This window comes from Neopelma chrysocephalum, unplaced genomic scaffold (genome assembly GCF_003984885.1).
Source record: "Neopelma chrysocephalum unplaced genomic scaffold, ASM398488v2 Primary Assembly neopelma1_22, whole genome shotgun sequence".
Taxonomy (NCBI): Eukaryota; Metazoa; Chordata; class Aves; order Passeriformes; family Pipridae; genus Neopelma; species Neopelma chrysocephalum.
This window is the reverse complement of record NW_020897689.1, coordinates 23,982,771-23,995,770: the sequence shown is the minus strand read 5'-3', so window position 1 is coordinate 23,995,770 and position 13,000 is coordinate 23,982,771. Positions and strand designations below refer to the sequence as shown.

At 38.8% G+C, this 13,000-nt stretch overlaps 1 protein-coding gene across 2 annotated transcripts in view; it reads left to right on the top strand.

The window, feature by feature from the left end:
- Positions 1-3,151: 3,151 nt before the first annotated feature.
- LAMA3 (laminin subunit alpha 3) overlaps positions 3,152-13,000 on the top strand; it is a 108,587-nt gene continuing 98,738 nt past the window's right edge. For both annotated transcript variants that reach the window (XM_027675155.1, XM_027675165.1), the window contains exon 1: positions 3,152-3,288. In XM_027675155.1, coding sequence (XP_027530956.1) covers positions 3,241-3,288 — 48 coding nt within the window. In that variant the 5' untranslated portion in view covers positions 3,152-3,240. The remainder of the gene's footprint in view (positions 3,289-13,000) is intronic.

The following is a 13,000-nucleotide window of genomic DNA, read 5'->3' as shown; positions in this document are numbered from 1 at the left end:
TCTGCCATTGGTCATTCTTGTTCAGCTTGTCATTTGGTGGTGTGTTTTAATGAAGCCTGAATTATCCAGGAAATCCAAAAAGAGCGTTTAGAAGTTGTTTAAAGGTGATCAGTGGGATGGACAGTCCCTTCCTGGGCAGCTCAACCAAGGCTCTTAAGACAGTGCTGGACATGCTCTCTGAAAAGCAGTGTATTTCCCTTATGTAGCACATTGGCATGTGGGACAATAACTTAATAAGAACAGTGTTGAGTGAAGAAATGCACAAGAGTATAAAATATTTCAGCAGCTGATAGATAAATGGCATGCCTGGTTTTGCCTGCTAGTCTGTCCACAGTGGTGTGCGGGTGTGCATTAAAGTCTAACTGCATACCTATCCTGCCCTGCCAGTGTGCACAGAACTGCTAGGTATGAAATAATGAACAAGTTCTTCATTGTTGTCACTTTCCATAACTTACAGGCAAGACATTTTCATCCCTGGATGTCTCAGGTCCACACTGGCGTATTTCAGCAAACCCTTTCATGCAGTTCCAGGTTTCTCCTTCGCTCAGGAGAAGCAGGGGAAAGGAGGGTAACAAGGTCACAGCAAATGCACACCTGCCTGCCTGATGAACTGCAGCCAAAATCAGACCAAGTCTTGAGCCCCAGTCTCCTGGAATGGAGACGTGCCCTGTAGCAGTTCCTGAGATACTGTCAGTGAGAAGGAAGGCTGCTCTGTCCAATAATTTTTTTCCTTTCATTTTTTGTTTTGCTGCCTAGTTGGCAGGGTTGCTGGAATGTAATTTTAAATAACTGAAACTCCAGCTGTTGCAATGAAATTCTTTGAATTATGTGCCCCAAAAGAAAAAGATGGTATCTTGAGTTCAGATCAAGTGCTCTGGTATACTGAAATCACCTAAGTGCATGTAAATTAAATGCTTGCTTTTAATACTCCCCGTTGTTTACTGCTCATTCAGCCTTTCTTTGAGGTTGTTTCCAGATCAGAGCTGAAACTGCTGTAGCAGCAACTCTTTCCTGTGTATTTCCAGCCTGATCATCGTGAATGTGAATTTAAACTGTGTTTCAAGCACATTATAAAGCTATTTAGGGAAGCTTGTAGTGTTGTAACATATATGTCAGAACTCGAGCATGCATTTGTCAGGAAAGATGCTGTGATGTGGTAGTAGCTGCAGTTGTCGGTGCATATATTGATTTCTCAGGGTATTGATTTTGCAGAGAGCAATATGATTCTGTTTGTCATCACTGCAGAAACTGGTAACGTTGCCTGTGGCTAGCACGGGCTGATGTGGCATCTGCTGCAGCAAACTACCTGCATACAGCAGTGTCCTGGCATATTGTAGTTCATATGAAAATCAGCCAAAACCATCTTCTCTAGCAGAGCTGGAGGAGGATCGTGTTATAACATGACCCCAGATAAAGTTAACTGACTTGTGTATGCGAGTTGTAAGTCTCTAAACAACTCTTTGAATTCTCGAGAGTTAACCCTCAGTCAGGTTGGCACTGGTAGTGCTGAATCAGAACAGCTAATGGTAGACATGGCCTCTGGAAACAGTGTCATATTCTGGGCTTTCTAGAAAAGGAGGATAAGGATGGAAGTGTTGTTAGATGTAGACACTGAAATTACTGCTATTGATGCAAAAATATTCGGTGAATATCTATGTTTTGTGTTTGAAAGACACAAGATGGTGTATTTGTATCACATGAGAATGATGAAGTATTTTCCAATCCATAGTAACTATGGTAGATGTTAAATAAATTCCACTAGAGATAAACATCTTAAATTCACCAAGCTTGCAAGACCGTTCCCAGCAAGAATGTGAGAGCCCTTATGTTATTCTTCTATTAAAAGTGAACAAGTATGATTGCTCCAGTTACTTCGCACTGGTTAGTCTGACAGCAGTGACAAACAAAACAATGGCAGTTATATGGGATTCTCTTAATTCTTAAAGGGTAGGAACATGCTTCATGCCAGGCAATGTGGATTGCGAAAACAACAAAAGATTTGTCATGTATTTGATGAAAATATGCTAAGTTGAGAAGGTAACATTTGCCCTATTCTTTTTATTTTAATTGGGAGTCCAACAGTGTCAGCACCTCACAGGCTGATGGAATAAGTAACTGTCTGACTTAAGTAACCACGATGGGTGTACTGCCTCAATGAAAATGTAATTTTTTCTTTTGGGGTTCCACAAAGATCTGTGCCTGGCACAGTTTAACGTTTTCACTGATTATCTCCACCCAGTGATTGGAATAAGAAATGCATAGGACAATAAAAGATTCCTTAATAACTAATTACACTGTTTCAGCCTAATCTTAGTGGACTGTAAAATGTGTTTTCTTGGAGATAAAAATAGCTTGTGGGGCAAGCCAAGATGTGAAATCAAAAGACAATTAAATTTCCTGAACTTTATTCATCATAATTGTACAAAGGGCTTTAGAGACTCTCAAAGGGCATCTCTGGAGTGTGGCTTTAGATGTGGACTGGAAATTGGGCAGTAACTTCTGGAAATGAGGATACAATGGGATTCTTTAAAGGGAAACTTAAAGGGAACAGTCTATAGGTTCTATTGCATTTTCCATGAGTGCATGTTGTTCAGAAACCTCTGATTCATAATGCATTATAATGGCATGAAAAAAAATGAAAACATTGTTATAAAATTGTAACACTAAACTTATAGGCAAGTAACGGAGGGGGGTTTTATGCTTTTATTAATACCAGGCTATGTGCATATGTGGATATTTCATGGGAGAATTGAGGATAATTTGTTTGTCGGTCCTAATCCAGTTCTAAGGAGCTTTGTTTCATTAATTTCCTGCAAACACCACTATAGATATCATATAGGTAATTTCACCATAATGTCAATAAATTAGTTAATAAAGGAAGATTTACTGTAGCCCCTTTATTGAGATTCTGAAATTTTTGTTTGTAACACAAATGTTAGTGTGTTTCAGAGTATGGGTGTGTAATTTAATTGCCAGGAGAATAATTTACGCATTAAAAATTATACTAGACAAAGAAACAAAATTTAACCCCATTTTTAGTCAACACTCTAGATCAGAATCTGAGTTAACAACCGCATGTGTTGCCAGTGCATAAGACTTCGTCTGAGATGATCTTTTTAATTTATTGTGTTTCAGGGCCAGTTTTGTGATTACTGCAATGCTGCTGATCCCAGCAAAGCTCACCCGGTAACCAATGCAATTGATGGCACGGAGCGCTGGTGGCAGAGTCCTCCTCTTTCTATGGGCTTGAAGTACAACGAAGTCAATGTCACTTTAGATCTGGGACAGGTAAGTGCATGAGCAGTTGGGTGAAGTTTGATCATTTCTTGCATTTATAAATACGCTTTGCAATTGGGAGAGACTTTTGAACTGATGATTTTAACTTCCAACAGCACAGCTTTTTTGTCTGATTTATGTATGTCTGTATTTTTTTAGCTGAGTTAACTATATTAAAGTGATTATTTTCCTTTAGGAATTTGGAAGGTAGGAGTTCCTGCCACTGGCATCACATAAATGTTGTGCTTTCTTGCACAGACATTTTAACTTGTTAACCTGAGGTTACACTGGGGGACCTCTTAGTTGAGGGCTCTGTCTTCCATTTAATATTTTCCTTTTCCATGAGCACAGAGAGAGAGACTCCATGATCTCTGTGCATGTACGTGTTTTGAGAATAATGTTTGGAGTCTGCTTTTACCTCAAGGGTCCTTCTGGTTTCTCTGTCATCCAGCAAGATCTTCATGATAGACAGTCAAATACTGATAACATGGTCTAAAAGGGAAGGGACAGCAAAACCAATGTAATATTAATTAGTAATGAGACAGTAACATGAGCACCTGTATTTCCTGTGCAAGTGATGGGCAAGTAGCTGAGTAAAGCCTCTGTATATGTATTTTAAGTCACAGGGATGGATTCTCAGCTGCCATAATCGGGCACTGATCCAGTGAAATTAGTTGCGCTGTGCAAGTTCACAACAGCTGAAAATATATGACTATAAATGCATGTGTGGGTCTACCTAATATATATATATGTGTGCGTATATATTTTGGACAGTAGTAACTGTTTATTGACTGATTATATTGGACAGGACTTTTTGAGTGGGCGTTCAATTTAGTTGACAGCAAAGGGAGGGATAACTAAGCAAATGTTTCTCTCTCAGACTCAGCTACCATTTTATTGGGGATTCAGGTGCAACTTATTTTATGTCTTCTGTTACATGGTGTTTTACTGCTTGTGTCCCTCACATATCTGTAATGGTTCTCATTTTGAAGATATCTTCCTTAAGTGTTTTTGTATCTGGTATAGCCACAGTGCAGAAAGGCCAGACAGTTAAAGGTAGAGGATATCAGTAATTTAAACCAAATTGCTGTGAATTCTGAATTTGCATTTCTTTTGATTACACTAATAACATGCCTATTTTCTTAGCTGCTTTTCTGCACTGTGCCATGAAAGAAAGGAGAGCTATGTAGGAACTAACGAATTTTGAGGCCACAGCATCCACATTAGCTTGGCAGACAGTGGCTGGACGCCTCTGAGTTGCGTTGCTCTTTCTGTTACACCTTACAGTTGAGGGGTGTTGTATCCTCACTGCCTTGTGCTCCTGTGAAGCAAGTCGCTCAGTCGTTCTTTTCCAGCAAACTCCAGGGAAATGTGTGTTCCAGGCTGAACAAGCAGACTTGGGACACTGAATGCAGAGCAGGGTGCTATGAATAGGCACAGGAAGGCAATCACTTCCCAGTAAGGCACACCTTGCTTTTTGAGCTGCTTGTATCTGTCAGGGTCTCTGCAAGACACAGGATTAGGTTGCAGGCTGTAATTTGTCTTGTGGTGTAACCCAGTATATTTGTGACCGATGCTCGTGCTGCATCACCGTCACCCTCTTGTTAAACACGTTGCTCCATCCAAAACTTTTATTCCCACTGTACACTTGTTATCTTCTTTGGAGAACCTACTAACAGACATCATACTTCTTATGTGCAGAGTTAACTTCTGAGAAACCTTCTTTCAGGGGAAGGATATGAACTGAGTGGCCTCTTCTCATAAGACTCCTTGGAGACCAATCGCTATGTGCTAGGATTCCTGTAGTTATTAAAGGATTTCTCAGCAGGAGGTTATGTGTTTCTCATTACTTTGATACGTCTTGGAAAGGTGACTCTGAACTCCCTTACTTGGAAACAAGAGAAACCCAAGACAAAGGTGAAAATTACCTCAGGTCTTGTGATCAGGAAGGAATGATTTTAGCTGCTGGATGGATGAGGGTTTAGTAGGATTCATATGGTGGTTTTTTTGCCCATTTCAGGGGCATTATCTTATATCTGCATTCATCCAGTTAAAGCTTAATCTCAGGATTTGTTTGAACTTGAGATTCACTTTTGACATTTTGCTTAATATTCTCACACCCCAAATTCATGTAATAGCACACAATACTATTAACGAAGAAGAACATTAAACACTGTGACAGAGTAAGTCTATTCAAGCGAACAGGTAAACACTGAGACCCCAATTCACCTTACCTTACTTTAGGGTCCTAAATACGAAGAGCTAGTTAGTCATGCAGACTTTCTTAGTTAACAGAGACGATTTTTCAGAGTGCAGTTCCCCCTCAGGTGAACTGAGATGAAGGTTTTGGTTTTTAAGGAAAAATAAATCTTAAAGTTAGATATGTGTCTAAATACTTTGCAGAACCACAGGCTGTAATATTGAAAAGAAAGCAGGGATGTACTTTTACTCACTGAATGTTTGTCCTCTTCATGGTTTTGTTGTTTTGTTTTTTTTTATACAAGTCACCTTTTTCCGCAAACAAAATATGAAAATGTTTTTGCATGTGCAGAATGTGACAATGAGTAAGGTACATATGCGTGCAGGGAAGCAATGACTGAGTGTAAACTGGTCATCAAGTATCCACAATTAGAGGAAGCAGAATTTAGTGCAGAGTCAAAAGCTTTTAATTTACTGTGTTCCTGCTTTATATCTTTATGATTGAGAGCAGAGTCCCAGTGGAGCCTTTTGCCATGATCTCATGACAATATTTAATCGAATAGTTGCACCACTATGGAAGTTTTAGCATTTGCTACAATGGAGTTGGAACAGAACACCCACCTGGTGCTGCTTCTGTTTCACAAGGGCCAGGGGTGATTTTGAAAGTCAGAATCCCTTCAGGATGCTAAAACTTTCTGCTAGAAGAATGCTCATTTTGCTGCACTTTGTAATATGAGAAAAAGCAAAAACCTTAAAGCAAAAGCCCTGCTTTACTTCCCTTTCTGACTTTCTGTACTATAGTTACACTTCTAATCAATCACAGTCCTTCTGAATAACAATTATAATGTTGATCCCTGAGGCTGTCTCTCCATTCTGTTAACATACCTGCTTACACTGTGGCTATTCCTGACTTGTTTAAAGTATTTGGATCAAATGAAGTCTCAGTTATTCCTTTAATTGGTCATGTTTTTCCGATGTAGTTTTCACCATATTTTAAACTTCTGAATTCAGAATGTCTGGCTGAAGTTCATTGCCCTTCCCCTGACTCTTTGGATTGCCTAATTTTAGCAGGTGTGCCCTCATCTTTGGCTTGCTTAATGCTCAGCAGATACAGTAACACTCCCTCAGGTATTTTTTTGAACTTTGTCTTCAGAAGAAGATGAAGGTTCAAGATGTGTATGTTTCATCAGTGTATGATGAAAAAGAAATGTCTAACTATTACACTTCAAAAATTATAGTCCACAAATTTTATTGTTGCTTTAGTTATATGTAATTTTTTTACTGTGCTTTTGTGGCAATAATGTAGTGCTGAAAGACTCAGGCTTGGTGAAGTCTTGTGCACTAATATGTTCAATAATTTTTATGTAACAATGTTATTAGTCACTGTTGTAAATTAAAGGCACACAGTGGAATGTAATGTCCAAATTAGTACTTTTATTAGGGAAGGAGACAAACTCAACCATAAATTTAAGATAAGTGCTGTGGCCTGTGGAGGAGTTAATGATTTTGTTTTCTGCCAGTTAAAGCCATAAAAACATTTTGTAAAAAGCCTCATCTGTTACATCTTCTGAGTTGCTTTTATATGGTAGGGGTTTAATTTTTATCTTTGATAACAATTCTTTTATGTCCATAGGTGAATATAAGTAGCTCTGGCTAACTGTTGTCATTAAAACCAGTTGTTCTTAACTTATAAAGGATTGACATAATAATTTTAAATGTTTCTGATGTTGCAGTTGATTTAGTTATCAGTCTGTAAAATATAGTGTCCTGTAGGCCCTTCTCCTGTAGGGAGAAACTGTCAAGGTGGTGGGAAATTTATCATAAACTATGTTGAACTGGGCTTCCAAAAATAGTCATTGCACTCATTGTACTTGGCTGTTAAAGACTTTGTATTATTGCTGACCCTGAAATTAGGCCCAGGTCTGGTGTGAAATTGTATAACTTCTATAATAACACTGAGAAGTCCTACGGATTAGGGCATGAGAACCACTGCATGAAGCTTCTGCAGTCCTACAGAACTGCCCCAGCAGTAAGTCAAAGCCTTTCCTCTGGAGCCCCTGCTTGGCTCTGAATCCACAGCAACACTGAGCCCTGCTCTGTGCTTTCCACTGAGGAGAAAAGGGGCTTTTTAGTCTGGGAAAGGTACTATATCATCCCTACGGTACCCAAAAATGAGTGTTACTTCAAATTAGAGAAGTCTGGTTCTGAGTATTTCAGTTTGTACAGGAAGCTCATTTAGGATCATGCCACAAAACAATATGCTTTGAAATTAGTTGTGATTTTTGGCTCATACCACAGTAAGGTGTATCTAGTTGTATACTCTAGATTAACACAACTTCAGCTGATCAAGTAGCAGCTGTCTGATGGAATTTTCTAAAAGTTGTATCAGGTAATACACAGGCTCCATTTATTCCTCAATCACACTACAAGCAGCTCATTAAGAGCTGAGCTGCCAGCCTTAATCAGGGAAATACCCTTTATACGTTATTTCTTGCTCATGTGTTATCCTTTAAGATGTATTCAGTGTTATGATTTCTTCAAGCTTCAGTTAAAACCTTTTCTAATGACGTAGAATTTTTTACTTATGTTTGCATTAATAGGTGAGTGTCATTGGCTTTAAAATGCATTTTTTGTTCTAATTTGGTATTATTCTCAAAATAAAACCTTGCAAGTCTTGCACTCCTTTGCTTTCCTGACGCTATCTTCCTCTGATTCTTGCTCAGCATCCCTTTAGGAAGATCTTTGTTCCCGTTCATTGATCTCACTTCCATCCCTCCATGTCTGTACTTCTGCTTCGCCCCCTTTCCTTTTTATACACATTCCTACATGATACTTTCATTTTGTGATATGTTGTTCTAAATACCTCACTGTAAACACAATATAGTAAGAGCAGAACCTCTGCTCAGAGCCTCCAACCCTCTGCAATTCCCTAGGTTGCCTTCCACTGCTGACAGTACTACTATGTTCTTTTTACTTTGGACTATAGCCCTTATAGGGGGACGTTTATCTTCTGGACAACCGAGGGCTGAATCGTACAAATCCTTTCCCACATGAATAGCTTCAGTGTTCTGTGAGGAAATAGGCCATATGTAAGAAATAATTATGAGCATTGAGTTGGTCTTTGTCCGAATCCCAGTGGAAAAGTGGCTGCATGAGAAATTTCAGGAAAATAACTGACAGTCCTTGATGTATTTGCCTGCAGCCTTGGCAAAAAGACCAAGGACTGATTGAACCTGAAGAATGGGCTACGCTTTCATTTCTGGAAGCAGTTCCTCCTTCTAGAGTATTGCCTGCGAAATGTATGGAGAGCTTCTCCCTTCTGGTCCTGCCATCAACTGGTAGAGAAAAGATGTCCAGATGTGCCAATGGGGCTTATGCACAGTCACTGACTTACCTAACTAAATATGCTCTCTAGCGTCAGTGGCTAGTTAAATGAAAGCATGATGCGAATACAACGTGCACAGAGATAACTGAACAACGTTGGAAGTCTTGTGTTTATTCCTGGCTTCTGCACCCCAGGCTGTGATGCTGGCACACAGGGAATAACTTTGCATGCTGTGCAGTGGGAACCTCTCCAGTCACTGTCACTCTTTGCAGGTGTAGACATTGCTGTGTGTATGTGTACACAGTTAAGCACATTGAGAAGAACTAATGCCTCTCAGATACTACCCACACATGATTTTCTCTGCACCTCTGCTATGGCTACTCTTCCACATGCCCAGAAGAGTAGCTGGAAACTGCCAGAAAGACTGAGTGAGCTCGCTCTAGTTGGCATTTTTTTATATTACCGTTTCATCTGCAAAATACATTGTTGAGAATTTGCCAAATACTGACTGTCAGAAGTGTTTTATACGTCTGGATCTGCAGGAGTGTCTCAACTCCCACTGAGATATTTGAATAAAGGGAGTGCTTACTTCTTTGCTACTTCAAGAAATCAAAGCCTTTAATATTAACCAGAGTATGTGGGATTTTTATTTCATTTAAATAGATCGTTAGTCTTATGGCTTGGTCTTTGAGAGGAAACAACGCTCAAGACCTTAAGGCTTCGTTACAATAAGAAAGTAATGCACACACCAACCCTGTGCAGTCAGTGGCACTAAGGTGTGGAGCAGATGCCAAGCACTTCACTCTTCCATAAATCCCACTCCTTCATCAGCCCACATCTGAGTTTAGTTTAGAATGATCATCAGATTTCTGTCTCTTCTGAGTAATGTGCAGTGCCAACCACATTATTCAAGATAATGCCAGAAGCCTAGAGGAACAGTCTTACTATGTTGGAGGAAGTTTTGGTGGTGTAGATATATCTGATAATACTGTCTTAGGAAATTCCATCCTGCTGGAAACAGCTGTTCTCCATACTTCTACAGCTCAGATTACACGAAGAGGGATTGCTGTGGTATCTTTTTGAACACATCTTGAGATATATAGAATGCCACAGAGATAGTCTACCTGGATTTAGTTGGGTTCTTTTTACTACCACACTCCAGCACGTTTTATTTGTCATGAGCCAAAAAGGAAGAATAATCTTTTCCTACAGGTGCAGCACACAGCATTATGATTGGAACATAGTGTGTTTTTATTTTGCGCTAGTTTGTGTCCAGCACTCACAAGTCATTTCAGTATTTTAATATTCTGTTTTGAGTTTATGGTGGCAGGAATGGAGAAAAATGTGCTATATCTTTATATATGTATATCTAACTTCCTTCCATCTTCTCATGTATTTTAGGATTCCAACAAATCTCGAAAATTTTTCTGTATAAAGAGTTGTTTAAACTTTTAAGGAGAAAATAGAGAAAACATTTTAAACCAATATTATTGTGATTTTTAGAATTCTTATGAAAATGCAATGGGTAACAGGAAGTTTTCTTTCTGTTGGTTTAAAATAAGTAGTGTGCATGCTGTTAGAGATCATGAATATTATATAATTAACAATAATGGTACAGTGTAACTGTGAATCGATTTAAATGTGCAATCTTAAATTCACCTGTAAGAGTTTCTGTAAAAATCTCTCTGTCTTTATAATGTAATGTTGGTAATATGTGACACTGAATTTTAATTTTCATTCTCAGATGAGGAGGGCATTTTGCTCACTCTGCTGGATGATTTTTAAAAACTTTATCTGGGTTTTTGTGAATCTTCAAGGCCACTGACTGTAAGAACACTTCAAATCTGAACTTGAGTGAACAGGAAAAAGTCACATCAATATCAAACTAGTTAAATTCCAACTGTTGATAATCCATCAAGTTTCAACTATGCTGCTAGATTACAGGATAAGATGTTTGACACTTACAGTAATACATCCTCTCTCAAGCATGCATTTCCAGAGTGGATTTTTTCCAGTAATGGAAACAAAGTGCTGTTTCTACTTTTAAACTTAGTTCTATATTCATACAAGAAAACGATAAGAATTTTGATCGAGCCATATTTCAGGCTTTTTTTGGTGAAAATGTTTTTTCTATTATATAGTTGCACCAAAAAAGCAGTTATTTTAATGCTTACTTAAAGTTTTAACACACCTTTTGAAGGAACAAGTATTTTTTTTATGAAAGAAATTCAGCTTAAAAGCAACCAAATAAACTTCTTCTCAAAAATTAAGACACGTTCTTTTTTTCCTCAAGACTGAATGGCTGAAGAAACACATTGCTCTGAGTTTAATCTGCCTTTTTTTTACAGGGTAGGTCTTAGGTTGGGATCAAGATTTAAATTAGTGAAATACCAGCTTAGAATACGTGATTAAAATTGGCTATAATAGTTGTTTTTCTAGGTCTTATGTCAGCAAGATTACTCTTTTAGCTTTAGCAAGGATATATTTTCTAAGCCAGTGGTTAATTTGCTTCTGTTGTTGCCTCATCAGATTTGGAGAGAGACCATTCATCAACTTGGTCAGTATTTAATTGTAGTGGAAGTTTGGATTTTCAGGATACTATTCTGTATCGTTGATCCAGGTCAAAACCAAGTCATAGGCACTCATGTGAAGTCAGAAGCAGGACAGGTGGTAGGGTTGGTGACTGTGTTTTGGTGACATATTGTCATTAACTAACACTAATTTAATTTTTATCAAGACTTACCCCTCTCCCCTTCCTGAATGTGACTGTACAAACCTGACTAGTATTTCAAACTGTGAGATGTAAGGAGAGCTGCATGTGAATTGAAGGTTTTCCTATGCAATGGTAATGTGAAGTTGCTATGCTTTTTTTTAACTTCATTTTGTGATTTGCATGGAAATAGGCAAAGAGTGGCACTGGGAGGCAGTTCTTTAAGCATTGGCAGACTTACAGAGTTCCTCACATAAAACACGTCGGACAGTATTTCAATTTCACATGCATTGAGTAGTCATAGGCTTAAGCAAATTCCACAGTTGGATAGCAGATGTGGCATAGAGGTGTTTGACAGGTGCTACGTGTTGATTCGACTGTTGTGTGCCTTCATTTTGGCCACTTTCTTTAGGTGCATATGAAAGGTTATAGTCCAGAGTGACACCGATGTGTAAGTGGGCTTGTCTCGTATTTTTTCAGCGGTGTGAAAATACTGTGGAAATGGAATTCAATATTTTGCTCACTCTTTGGAGAAGGTATCACTTCTTGTGAGAGACGAGATGAGAATGGCTGTGTCAGCATTTTGAGTAGCATCTGAGTAGAAGAATATAATGACTGTATGACAAGCTGAAGCAGATGTCATATGCTTTTTTGGAGAGTAGGTAGAAGGTCATTGTTGTAATGATTCCACAACATGACTACAAGCAATGGACCCCTGGAAAAGGCAAGACTTTGTCTACATGCTTCCTTTGTTTCCTCTTGAGATTTCTAGTTTAATCATTTGTCTTGATTAAATCTGTGTCATTCAAAACATAGACTGTTATCTGCTAACGTGCACATAAGGATGGGACTTCTAAAGACCTTAAAATATAAGGGAAAAAAGACTATTCATAGATAGGCAGTTGCCTGCCCAGTGCAAACCTGGTTTGAACACATGCCCCTTGAGAGATTCAGCTGAGTTAAAACAAGAATATAAAACACCTTATTTCTTTAGGAATTTCAGAAATATTATACTTTCCTGGAAGTATACAGTCTTTGCACTGAATAGCCGTACTGGATGACATGTAATGTCTGTATGGCCAATATCCCTCTTGGTCGTCCCAGTTGGTGTGACAGCTATTGAACTGTTCCTAGCTGGCAGCTGAATGGGCCAGGCATGCCAAAAGATGCTGTTCCCAGTTTGTGGTTGAGAGCTTGTATGCTCTTGTGGTTTGGAGTCTAATAACATTTGCAAAGTATTAGCTTCAGGGTTATGACATTTGTGAGGTTTGCGCAAAGATAAACTGCTTGGGTGTGTTTGATGTGGGGGCTCTGGCATCAGGTACTTGACAAACCTTTGACTGTAACTCTCCCATCAAAGTGAGAATCTCCTGCCAGCAGATAATTCTGAAGTGAGCTTGTTGAGGGGGAAATTCCAGTGCAGCTTCACTTGAATATTGACTGTACCTTAGTATTGGTTCACTTTCATTGGCAGCTCCTATCCATGTTGT